The sequence below is a fragment of the Molothrus ater genome, chromosome 5 (assembly GCF_012460135.2).
Source record: "Molothrus ater isolate BHLD 08-10-18 breed brown headed cowbird chromosome 5, BPBGC_Mater_1.1, whole genome shotgun sequence".
NCBI lineage: Eukaryota > Metazoa > Chordata > Aves > Passeriformes > Icteridae > Molothrus > Molothrus ater.
The window spans coordinates 51,198,471-51,211,126 of NC_050482.2; the positions used below are offsets into that span (position 1 = coordinate 51,198,471).

The following is a 12,656-nucleotide window of genomic DNA, read 5'->3' on the forward strand; positions in this document are numbered from 1 at the left end:
ATGAGAAGATTTGAATATTGGGATGGGGTTGGAAAGGAACAACCACCAACACAAAAACAAAATGCTCAGAGCCCCAAGAATTATTTATTCTTCCCTTATGCCTTCCTCTTCAAGGCCCCTTCCCTCTTTTAGGAGATATATAAGGGGAGGAGAGGTCCTTGGGTGATCTTCCCTAGCTTTCAAGCTAAGAGCCTTATGGAGCTTCCTCAGCACAGGCCATCCCTTATAGAGCCATAATCTCCCACCAGCTTAGGGGTGCTCTCCACATCCCTCTGCCTCCCAAATTCCTTTGCACCAAGGACAACAGTTCAGAGAGCTTGTCCACAAGCTACCATCCTCCACATTCTTGCAGCAGGCTGTACTCAGAGTACTAAAAATGCAGAGTACAGTATGCACCTGCCCCCTGGTTCATCCCTAGCTGTTCAGCAGCTCCAGGGTACAGAAAGAGCCCCCCCAGCTCCAATGGCAGAGGGCAAGGCTAGGATTCCCCCAGATGAACTAGGTACTATGCTTGACCACAAAGAAGATTTCAGTGATCTCGACCTGCACTGTGTTCTATGACCTCTCCCTTTTTCTGACTTCCCTGGGGCCTCTTCTGCCTGCTGGTGGTGATTTGTATATGGCTGATGCTGGACACCATGAGTGCTTACTGGTAAACACCTCTACCTTAGTCTCCGGTGTGAGGGCAGCCTGGATTGTGCCCTCCAAATGGGGGAAATGACCCCGGGTCTGTAGGGCAGCCAGTGGCCCCCTGACTGCTTGCTATAGAGCCCTTAATGTCCATGGGTCCTGGGACAGATTGTCCTGGAAGGGCAGTCCCAGTCTGCACCCAGAGAGGGAGTAGGGAGAAGAGGTAACTGGAGTTATGAAATTGCAGCATGGCTGAAGCTCTCCAACTGGTTCAACTTCCCAGCACCCCCTTCCCCCAGCGCTGCTCCCCCGCATAGAGCAGCAGTGAACCTCAAGCAGATCTCCTGGTCTAATTTTTGACTGAACAATGAATCTGATCAGAGAGAAACAAAATTGGTTGCATCAAGAATTAGATTATTTCTTTTCTTCATGATTGTTGCATTAATGAGCAGCTACATGTATAGAACCAGGAGGTGACTAATGTAATTAACCTGGTGTAATGATACTGCTGAGGAAGAGAGAGAGGATTATGACATACTCAGATGTCAGTATTGCACAATTTTGTATGTGTTCCCTGTACTATCGGGTTGTGTCTGACACAGAAAACTTAAACAGTGATAGATTTCAGTCTGCATCCATTCAGCTCATGCGTCTTTCTGTGTAAAATGAGGATGTGAAAGGTGGATTGCTTTCCCAGGGTTGAGGGGGCGGAGGTATTCAATTTTGGTGGTGTCTTTCCTTAACAAAATGATACTAATTATCATAAATCGTCCTTTCTCATGAAGAATCTTCCCAAAATGTCTGCTTCTTGGAGCAGGCATTGGGATTTCAGTGAAATCCCCAAAGACAAAGTAAGAACACAGGGATCGACACAACGCTGGTCAGGGGGAGGCAGAGGGACGGAAAACGAGCAACACCAAGACATATGCAACTTGCAGCAAACCCGAGAAGAGTGAAGAGCAAGCACTTAAAAATCATAACAACAGCAATAAGAGCAGAAATACATGCTTATTTTTAAATTACCCTTCCACCTTACATTTCACCCGCCTCCTGGGGAGAGAAACGGCTGACTGAAGTTTTGTGCGGGTCTAACTGCGGTGTGCGGGTCGCACTCGCAGCTCCGGGTGCCTACGGCGGGGATGCGAAGAAGGCTGAGCTGGGGGGCGGCGGTGGGGGGGAAAGGCGATAAGCGAAGGAGAGACCCAGCGCCGTCTTCCCCTGGGCTCCGCGGCGGCCGCGGGGAAGCGACCCTTGCCGGAGCCGGCAGCGGCGGGCGAGGCGCAGGGCGGGGGCAGGCTGCCCCCCCGCCCCTCGCTGCCTGCCTGCTGCCTGTGCCTGCCCGCGCAGAGCGGAGCGGGGCGGAGGAGGAGGGAGGCTGCCGCCCGCGGATGCTGGGGCGCGGGCGGCGCGGGCAGGGCGGGCGGCGCGGGCAGGGAGCTGTCCTTCAGCACCGCGGGCCGCGGAGCGCTCCGCCCGCACCGCCGCCCGGGGAGCTGTCCTGCAGCACCGGCGGCCCGGGAGCGCTCCGCCCGCCCCGCCGCCCGGGGAGCTGTCCTGCAGCACCGCCGGCCAGCGCCGACACCGACACCGACACCGCCGCCGCCGCCGCCGCCGCCGCCGCTGTCGCTGCCGCGGGGGAGCCGTCCAGCGCCGCGCCGCCAACGCCGCCGCCGCCGCCGGCTTGATGCAGTAGCGGGGCCCGGGAGTCGCCGGGGGCCGCCGCGGGGCAGGGGGTGCCGCAGCCGGGCTCCGCTCCGCGACCCCCGCCCGGGAGGGGCGCCGCGCCTGTCCCCCTCCTCCCCCTCCCCAATCCCCCCTTCCAGGAGCCCCCCTCTCTCCTCGCCCACCTCCGCCGGGAGCGAGCGCCGCGGCTGTGCGGAAAAGCCATGGGAGGCAAGACCTCGGCACCTGTTCAGCTGAAATCAAGGGCTTACAGTATACTGGGCACTCTGGCTTGGTGGTAGGAGCGAGCAAAAGGAAGGAGAAGCAAGCAAGAAAAAGTGAGAGAGGATTGGAGCGACTGCCGCTGCCGGGAAAAAAAAAAAATAAAAACCCAAGGAAGATAACTGGGAAGGAAAAGGATTTTCATGGCGCAGGCTGCAGAGCTAAGCAAGAAGACTGAAGGTTGCATCTCTGCTCTTACAGTCTCTAACTGTCTAGGTCCAGATAATGAGAGATTGTGTTGAGGATGCTGCTGCTGCTCCCCTGTTCACTGTGGAAGCCATCTCCAAATTAGCCATTACATATGGAAACTGGAGACCAGAATTTTAGAAAAAGGGATTAAGGCGTCTCATTTTGGGGGGGGTTCTCTCTTTATTTGTTTGGTTTTTCTTGGTTCTTTTCTCTCTTCTTTTTTTCTTTTTCCTTTTTCCTTTTTTTATATTTCAACCAGAACGTTTCCGATTTAAAAGGCAAGCCTCTTCCCGTGTGGTCTTTCTAATTTACACTCTTTTCCGTGGGCTTTCTTACCTCCCTTTTTTGATATCTATCTCTCTCTCTCTATACCCATTATCTTATTAGTCGGAATTATTATTCTTTTATTTTATTAAACACACACACCCCAAGAATCAGAAGGCGGTTGGGTATTTGTATAATGAAGAATTATGGGGCTCTTTGACAGAGGTGTTCAGATGCTTTTAACCACCGTTGGTGCTTTCGCTGCCTTCAGCCTGATGACCATAGCTGTGGGGACCGACTACTGGCTTTACTCCAGAGGGGTTTGCAAGACTAAAACTGTCAGTGAGAACGAAACCAGCAAAAAGAACGAGGAAGTCATGACCCATTCTGGATTATGGAGAACCTGCTGCCTAGAAGGTATTTGATTCTGGACCTCCACACCCCCCCCCCCACCCCTTCCTCTCCCACCACCCCACGTTTCTCCCTCCTCCCCCCAATAAATCCCTCCACATTCCACCATTTTCTCACTTCATTCCTTTCACGGTGCATTGAGAGTGGTGGGCTCAGTTACTCAGAGCACAGAGGCAAGAAGACAGGCAAAACATTCACTGTTCTGTTCCCTTCTCCTTCTTCTTTCCCACCCTCCCCACTCCCACCTTCTCCAAAAATTCACTTCCTCCCTCCAACTAGAATAATGTGTGTGTTACAAAACCACCAAGGGATCCTTTCAAAAAGCAACTGTGCAGTCTGCCTGTCTTCAGCTTGTTTGTATTGCCTGGGTAAGCAATGCCAAAATGCTGTGTTATTGCCGTGCTCCGACTGCAACCAGAGAGTGAAATAATTGCTCTCTTTGCACAAGGCTTATTTGCAAAGACAAGACTGTGAGTGAGGGGCAATGTGGGGAGGACGTGATTGCAAAGCACTTTGGATGCAATTTAGTTCACTTTAGGAAGGAAAAAGAGAGAAAGGGAAGCAACCGTGCTATATCCAAAATGTCTCATTCAGAATGATACCAGTCATCTCAAACAGAGTTCAGAGCATTTTGTAATATCTGTAGGCAACCACATCTCACTGGGCTGAATGCAGAGGGGTCTAGTTTTCTGCTGATTGGTTTGGTTTGGGGCTGGGGTTTTTCCCCAGTTTGTTTGTTGTTGGGAGGTGGGTTTTGTTTGGGGTTGGTTTTGGGGTTTTTGGTTGTTTTTTTCTAAGGTTTATGGTAAAGGCTTAAAATAAACAGGTCTCTGAATGGAGAAATCAGCTGAAGTCTGATGTGGTGAATCTGAACAGCAACTCAGTGACATGTCTGATGACAGAAGAGACACCACTGCAGCCAACTTCTGGAATCAGACATTCTAAAGGGAGAGGGAAAGAAAAGAGGGGCCAGTGATTCGCTTTTAAATATGTGTTGCTGAGTACTGCTATTGGCGTACATGTGGGCTGGGGAGGTGGTCTCCAGCCTGCGCTGGAGGGAGAGGGGCAAGCGATGTAAATGCACAGTTTGTGTTACACACGTAGTGAGGAGAGAGTGAGAGAACAGGAGCGCACATTAGAGCCCGTTGTGAAAGCCCTATTTGTAAATCAGCTCCCAGCTGGACAGTGGGCTGCTGGGGTTCATGGGCATGCAGGGATAGGATCGGTGCCTGCTGGTGTCCACTGGAGCTGGGTGTGCCTGGAGCTCCCTGTCGGGAGAGAACGGCAAGTGGGTACCGCAGAAATTATTTTCTTAACCCAGCACTGGGAGATGGAAGGCAGGGGGAAGGGGGAAATAAACTATGTATGTTTTGATGTCTCTCACCAAAGAAAGCTAAAGCTGCTATTTGGAAATGGTTGTGTCCAGGAAGAAGCATGAATTTCCCCCCCGTTCTTGGTGCAAATGGTTGAGTGATGGCTGGACATGTTTTGAATAGCTAAGTGACTTCATTGAGCGATGGTCTATTTGACGCATACTGCATTTAGTGCCCTTTGTCAACCCAAACTGCTGCCTTTTAACATATCCTGCAGAGGAGCTCTATGCTGAATACTATATGCTGTATCCACGCCAGAAAATCAATAGCAGTAAATTAATGGGGGATGTTTTAAACACACTTGCTCACACACACGCACAGATTTCCTGCAAATAGATAAATACATAGAGGTATATATTAATAAAAAATGAAAAGCCTTTCACACAGATATTCATTACAATCAGGGAAGGAGACATCTCCTTAATTAAAAATTAATGAGAGAGAGGGGAAAAAAAAAAGCCCAAATGCAAAGCCATGCAGGAAAGAGAGGCTGCAGGGATGAGCTCCCTTCCTGAGCCATGTCCCCAAGCTGGAAGCGGAGGGAGGCTGGGGTTGAGATAGAAGGTATGAGGACCCCAGCCAGGAGAGGCAGTGAATTCAGATCATGTCTATCTGCCCACAGAGCCGTACCCAGAGGGACGCGGTCTGAGGGGGAGGAGGAAGGGGCGGGTGAGGTTTGTCAGATTGGAGGAGCTCGGGGCTCCTTCTCCTTTACATCTGACAGGACCCCACAGGCACTGTTGAGAAGTGGCTTGCATGGCAAAAGAATGTGCCAGGATGCTTCCAATTAAAAGCTTTGAAGTGCCCCCAGCCTCCACAATGTTATGCTGCCAGCCCAGGTTCCCTGCCCTCCCTGCTGATGCTCTCCAGTGGGCTAAAACCCTCATAGCCCTGCATGAACGGCACGAAATTCAGCCTGAGCACAACCTGCATGGCCCTGGCAGGGTGCTCTCACTCACCCCACATGTGTGAGGGTCGGGCTGGCCCAATCCCTCAGCCCCTCAATGCTGGCCAGCAGCAGCAAGTGGGGTAGGAGGGTGCAATGCACCACAGGGGAGCTGAGCCCAGCTCTGAGTGCCATGCCTGAGGGCACCGGTTGCACTAAAACTTGGATAAAGACTTTGTTTCAGGAGCATCTCAGCAGAAGGCAAAACCATCCCCATGGGCATGCGCTGAGCAGGGCCTGAGCATGGATTTGCCTCGTGAGGTGGCACAGCATAGGTTTGGCACTGGCACTGCTGGGATGCCTCTTCTTGGCTTCCTGCAGCCCCACAGCCTGCATGGGTTGCTGGCTGGCACTCCCTTGGTCCCAGGACAGCACAGCCAAATATCCCCACCAGCCCTTGGATGGCAGGGCTCTTACTGTCATGCCTGATCAACTTAGTTGGGGGGTATCTTCTTTCTTGTCATAAGGAATCAGAACTGTGTCCCTGGTTGATTCCCTCTCCCTGGTGAAAGCTTCCTGCTGGTGAACAGGAGAGAGAAGGATGCAGCAAAGACTCCTTTCCCCCATGATACATAGAGTGGGTAGATTTATGGAGGAAAGAGCTTCATCTCAGGAGGCTGTAAAAAGGACAAAAAACCTTGGTCTGTGCACAGCCTCCCCATGGTGTGGCAGAGGGACCTGATAAATGATGTGGGGCAGGCACTCTTCTCCCTGGGGTAGATGTCAGAGCAGGTCTGTAGGGTGAGGGAGGTAGTGAAGAGGAGGGCAGGAGGCTTTGTAACAAGAAAATAATCAAAGGAGGAGTTCAAACTGCCATCTGCTACTGGTAGGAAGCCTCTGATAATGTTGCCTTCATTTCTGGAAACGTGGAGGAACGCTGGCATTAGTCAACACTGTAGGCTGTCAGAGATGGTGGACACCTCATGTTCAAGTTATCATACTAAATTGTCTTTTCTCTTCTTGGCCAAGAGATCCAGTAGCAAAAATGGATGTGAGTACTTATCTTGGTCTCTATGCAGAGACACATTGTTGTCAGAATTGCAAGCTCCTCTTGGAGAATTTCATTCCCAGGCTTTCAATTTTTGGGTTTCCCTCTCTTCAATCATTCTATTCCCTACAATGGACTTTCAGCCAGCACTTTCAGATCTTTGTATTACTTCAAAGAAGAGTGTAATTTGGGAAGTTCCTCCTCTATTGGGATTTCTTTACCCCCTTTCTTGTGTCCTACAGTTAGCCCCTGTTCCATGGTGGGACTCAAGCAGACAGGTGGTGTCAGTTCACATTACTGCAGATCATGCTTCTGATTTTCTTCCCTAATCTTCCTCCAGATGATTCTCTCTTAGACTTTGGGGTTGCCCAAATGTATCTCTGGGCCATTCAAAAGTCACTGCCCTTCAAGAAAAATTTCTCCACCCTTTAGCTGTATAGGCACAAAACACACACGAACACTGAACAATTGAGATCTGCAAGCTCATGCCCCACATGGATGCTGCACCTCTTACAACTTTGAAATGGCTGCGGATATTCCAGCCTAATTCCTTCTTGGCACTGAATGTTTTAAAACCGCTTTTTATTATGAGTGATGCCCTGTCTAATTCTTTCATTAGCTCCTGTAGATCTCCTACAGGATCTCAAAAAGTGAGGGACGATGCCTTATCAGGGTCTTATGAAGCAAGCAAATGAAATGTATTTCGTATCTGTAGGTTATTGGTTTTGTCATGTTGTCATTATTATTAAGAAACGGATAGGTCTGGGAGGCTTTTGTACTGAGAAGGCTGGAGAGAAGAGTCCAGGGCAGGCAGGCATGAGTGATGCACATGGGGTTAGACATCCCTGTAGATCTGACTGGTGTGAAGGCAAGTAATTGAATGGATGTTGGTGGAGAAAATAATTCCTGCCTAGAGACCCTTCCCAAGGAGAATTAATGAGCTGATCTGTTCCCTTTCCAGCTTGTTATATCTGAACAGTGCATGAGAGCTAAGTGCAGATCCAGTGCTTGCAAAAATGAAGAGCTGACAGCAAAGTGAGGCAGGGCACAGGCAGTGGACAAGCTTCTGCCAGACAATTCTGGCGCTGCGTCGCTTCTTCTCACTGCCTTCTCCCACTGCTGTTTGTTCCTGGGGCACCTCTTTCCTTTCACATCCATTTTATATGTAGGTTTTTTCCCTGTTTTCCCTCTTACCTTTCATGATTTTATTTCTTTCAGCTGTTGTTTCCTGTCAGTGTCCCTAGTTTTGCTCTCAGAATTGCCTGCCGTCCTACTTCCAAGGATCCACAAATCTACAAAGGGTCTTTTCCTTTCATCCTTGCTGACCTAATCCAGGGCCTTATCTGAAAATTCAATGCGTGTAGCAGTAGATTAAATCATGGTCTCCATGTCTTCACAGTTCAGGACCAGGAGCATCCTAGCCCAGCCGTGAGATGCAGCAGGAGGAAATGACCAGGCACAGAGCTGATTGTTGTTGGCATTGCATCTAACGGGGAAAAAAGGATTCAAAACTGGACAGGCCTTGGGTGAAGAAGAAGAAAAAGATAAAGGATTTTAAAAAGTGGGGTGGCAGATGGTGAGGAAGAATTACTCAGGATCCCAGACTTGGGTGGGTTTGGTTCTCCTCTCAGCTTAAATTCACACCTGCCTGAAGTCACAGAGAAGACAGGCATGTGAGGGGTTGAGACCTGCAGGCTCAGCTCCTTTGTAAGATCTGACAAAGAAATGCTGTTCCTCACTAGTGAGTTGCTAGAACAGACTTCTAAATTGCTTTTAAATTATGAATCTTCCTGCTGACAGAGAAAGAGGAATGGGTTAATACTGTCCTGAAATGCACCAGAAATTGCCTTGCTGAAAAGAGTGAGAGTGAAATGCAGTGGGAGGGACATGGAGGTTCAGTGTGGCAGCAGTAATGTATAAAGAAATTACACAGAGATAGAACAAATGTCTCTTTGCCAGGGAGACCAGGAGCTATTCCTATCTAATGTTTCACTTTTAACCCATCCCTTTCCCCATGCAGCCCTCTGAGCCCCCGTCTCACTTGGTTGCGGTTTGGTATGATCTAAGCAAGAGTTTTGGGGGAGGAGAACCACTGAGGTTTGACAGCAGAATCTCCATATTTATTTAATTTAAAAGCAGTAGCGAGGCGGTTGCCGGGGGGAGCAGGGAACATTTCAGGCTCTCAGATGGCTCTGCCCCCTGCCCCTGTTTTAAGAGCAGATTCCCAATCAAGCATACCCGGTTTATCCCAGGGGGAGCCCTCGCTGCTCCATTCTGCGCTGCTTCTCCCTTCCATATCGCACTCGTTGACAGGGGATGTGCTGCTGCCTTCCTTTCACGGGCATGAAACCTTCCCCCTTGCAGGGGGCTCTCAAGGAGAGAAGGGGGCTGCTGCCGGAGGAATGGCTTACAGCAGGGGTCCTGCTTCATGTCCTCCCTGCTCAGCCCCCAGTCCAAGGCAGCAGCCAGCCAGTTAGGCAGCCTCTGCTTAGGCATATGCAGATCGCAGTGTAAATACAATACACTTAAAAGTTATTTTTCCCTTGCCTATATAACCCCAGCTTTTTCCTCACCCTCCATCTTTGACTCATTCTATCCATCTCCATTTTAATTTGTTCTCATTTCCCTCCCCTGTTTTTCCTCTTTATTTTTCTCTTTCATCTTTATGTCTCTTCTGTGCTTTCTCTCAAAAGCATCTTCTCCTTCATTATTTCTCCCTGTTTGTCTCCAAGTTCTCTGAGGCCCATCCCCCTTGCTCTGTTATATTATCCTATCTTATATTATCCTATCCTCTGTTATATTATCTTGTCCTTGCTCCTCTCCGTCCCCTTTGCTGATGCTGACGCATTTCTCTATCCTCTTTCCTCTTCTCCCTGCCATCATTTCCCCCTGTCTTTACCCCATCTTTCATATAGTCATTCCCTCCAGCTAAAGGACCCCATTCTTTTGGAGCTGTGCTGCCTGTGTGCTCTAAATAAACACTTTTCCATCCTCTTTCTGGCTGTCCCCCTCCTCCTTTCTCCAGCCAGTGCCCCCTCCTCCAAGCAGTGTGTGACACCAGTTGCTGTCACTGTCTCCTCTTACTCGCAGCCCAGCTACCTCTGAGGGGGCTGAAACCCTAGCCCCTCCCTCTGCTCCCCTCATTGCTCACTGCCTGTGGTCAGTCCAAGCTCCCTCCACTTTGCTGCCTCCAACCTCCCATGGCCGGAGGGCTCACTGGCAGCTCAGCTGATGAGCTGGCTCATCTGCGTGCAGCCAGCAACTGGGCCGGAAGGAGCTCATGGCAGCCCTAAATGCCCTCCCTGGCAACCCTCAGACATGGATCAGGCCAGGATCCAAATGGAAAATAAGGGTCTCTCAAGCCATAACCCTGGGGCAGTTGTTGTGCACTGCAGTGAAGGATCTCTGGTTGTCAGGGAGAAGAGTCTCAGCGAGCAGTCATCCTTTTTGAACTGTTTTCAGGGGAATGATTTCCTCTGAGATTCTCAGGAATACCTAAGGTGGGAAGGTGAATGAGGCTGGGGGCTTCAAGCCCCATGGTTGTCTGAATGAACTTCTGTGAGGAGGGGCAGAGGATATCACTGGCTGGTGAGAAAAGGGGGACTGTGTACCACACAGGGCTCTACATGAACCATGGTGACTCACTGGGTGCCAGAGAAGGGGACACTGCTGTTAATGGTCTAATGGAGCACATGGCTGCAGACAGAAAACCCACCACCAGCAAGTCCCCAAGCATAAGGAGTGAAGCAAAGGGGACAGCAAGAGTGCAGAAGCAAGTGTTATCCAAGGGTGGGATGTTGCAAAGTCAAAATAGGGTTCATAAAAGGGGGACAGGGACAAGGAAGAGTAGGAAGGTTGTGTATGAAGGCTAGGCATGTTTGCCTGGAAAAAAAGAGGTAACTGAGAGGGAAAGTGATTGGATTGTGTTGAATAATGAATGGACTAGAGAAGGTGGATCAGTAGCTCTTGATTTCCCCATTTTGTAACACACAGACAAGAGGACCTGACATGAGTCACAGGAGACCCAGTTAAAGCTTTCTCATTTGATGCATATCAGGGCTGTGGAGCTCACTGCCACTGGAGCTCTCATGGCCAAGATTTTAACAACATTTAGCAAGCAAGTGGGCATTTACGACAGAGTTCACGAAAATTAAGCGTCCTCCTAATGGATGTGAACAGCATTTTGGGTGTTTTGTAATTCAGCAATTAAGCCAGTCGCCATAAAAAACTAGGATAACATTTCACAAGGGCAGTCTATCCCCTATCTGACTGCCATGTGGTTCTTGCCTCTTCCCTGAAACATTTGTCGGGGATTAAACAGAGCTCAGATTTACTTAGTCTGTCATTTCTTTTGTTTCTAGATGCTATGCTGTGCAGTTGCAATGTAAGATGCAAACTAGGCCTGCATTTCTGCTGGTGTCAATGACTGCCCTAATTTGACAAATTAACAGTGAGTTTAGGTATTTCTATCATATTTTGCTAGGAAAGATCTGGGATAGAGAGCAATTAAGAGCATATGGAATCAAATGGAGTCCTTTTTCTTCACACCCCAGGGTATAAAGTAAGTAGCTGGCAATGAAGGTGCTATATATGTGCAAAGAATTATTATTGTTGAAGTCCCTGCTTCGCAGAAAGCAATAGGCTTTGGGTCTCTTTGATGCTATCACAACTAAATTAGAAACAAGGGTGTCTCTTTCCTCTTGTATCTGTGGAAATGATGACTGCACTGGCATGCAATGACGTACAACACTGTAGTGTTTCTATGCACAAGAGATGGAGGCCCAGTTCTCCCCTCGTTGCTCTGATGTGACCTCGGTGACTTGGATGGAGCCACGCTGCTTACGCTGCCTGTGTAGGCAAGGGGAGAGCGAGGCTGAGGAAGGGCTGTGCGTGCTTCCAGCATCCATGCCCCCAAGGTCACCGTGTGTCCCCGCTCTGCCAGTGACATACCCAAACAACCAGGGGCTAAATTCACTTCTAGTGTGAGTGGGTGCGACAGCCCCAAAGGTAATGAGATTCTGCATTTATTTATGCCAGCTGTTCACCAAGTCCAGTAGTTCCTTCTTTAACTATTCCCATTTTCATCATCTTTCACCCTCATCAGGAAAATTTGATTTGGCTGCTTTTCCTGTGGGGTAAAAATTCTCATACAGATTCCTCACCTTGGATGGGTGAGTGTGTAAAATGGCAGAGGTGATCATGAACTTGCTGGCATTCACGTTTCTCTTTCTCTTCTTTCTGCATTTCTATCTTTATCTGAATCTCTCTTTTTTATTGACAGCTTTCTGTCTCCCAGACCTGTTTATTCTCCTTGTGTTACAGAAAAGCTCTCCCATCAAATTCCTCCCATAAAAGCTACTCAGAGTTTTCATATCAAGCCCTTCAGTACAGGTAAAATCCACTTCTGTTTCTGTGGCACAGGTGACTAAAGTATTTATACTAGCTTCCTGTCAAATCTCTAACTCCCCAGAGAAGCATATGGACTTTATGCTGCATTTCCTATTCCCCCAGAGCATATACTCCTATCTTCTAGCTGTGAAAAACAGAAAATGAGGATGGTATACAAAAACTTGAGAATGCAATGTCATCCTATTCATGGGTAGGGATTTTTCTGATGTGTGTTTTTGCTAGAAGCAAACACCTATAAATTTCTGATTTAGCTTGTTGTATAAAGAATACATTCTGTCAAATAAAGAATAACACTATCCACCTCCGTTTCTTGGATTTTCTATCCCTTTCTGACTTTTCTCTTCCTATTTCTCAGTTTTCATTCTCCTTCTGAACATGATTTTTTTTTTTTTAGTGCTGGTTTTATTTTTCTCCTCCCACTCCTTCATAACAACATTTCATTCTTAAATTTGCTATCACTAAGGGAACTTCTCTCTTTCTTCAGGTCTTGTTTATATCACCA

The 12,656-nt window shown here is 48.8% G+C and overlaps 1 protein-coding gene across 2 annotated transcripts in view; it reads left to right on the top strand.

Moving 5' to 3' along the window:
* The first annotated feature begins 2,450 nt into the window (after positions 1-2,450).
* The window catches only part of CACNG2 (calcium voltage-gated channel auxiliary subunit gamma 2), a 51,902-nt gene continuing 41,696 nt past the window's right edge, over positions 2,451-12,656 (top strand). Inside the window, exons 1-2 of one of the 2 annotated variants that reach the window (XM_036400700.2) lie at positions 2,451-2,754; positions 3,299-3,444. In XM_036400700.2, coding sequence (XP_036256593.1) covers positions 3,303-3,444 — 142 coding nt within the window. In that variant the 5' untranslated portion in view covers positions 2,451-2,754; positions 3,299-3,302. Of the gene's footprint in view, positions 3,445-12,656 lie in introns of both variants that reach the window. The other variant, XM_036400699.2, reaches the window with a different exon arrangement.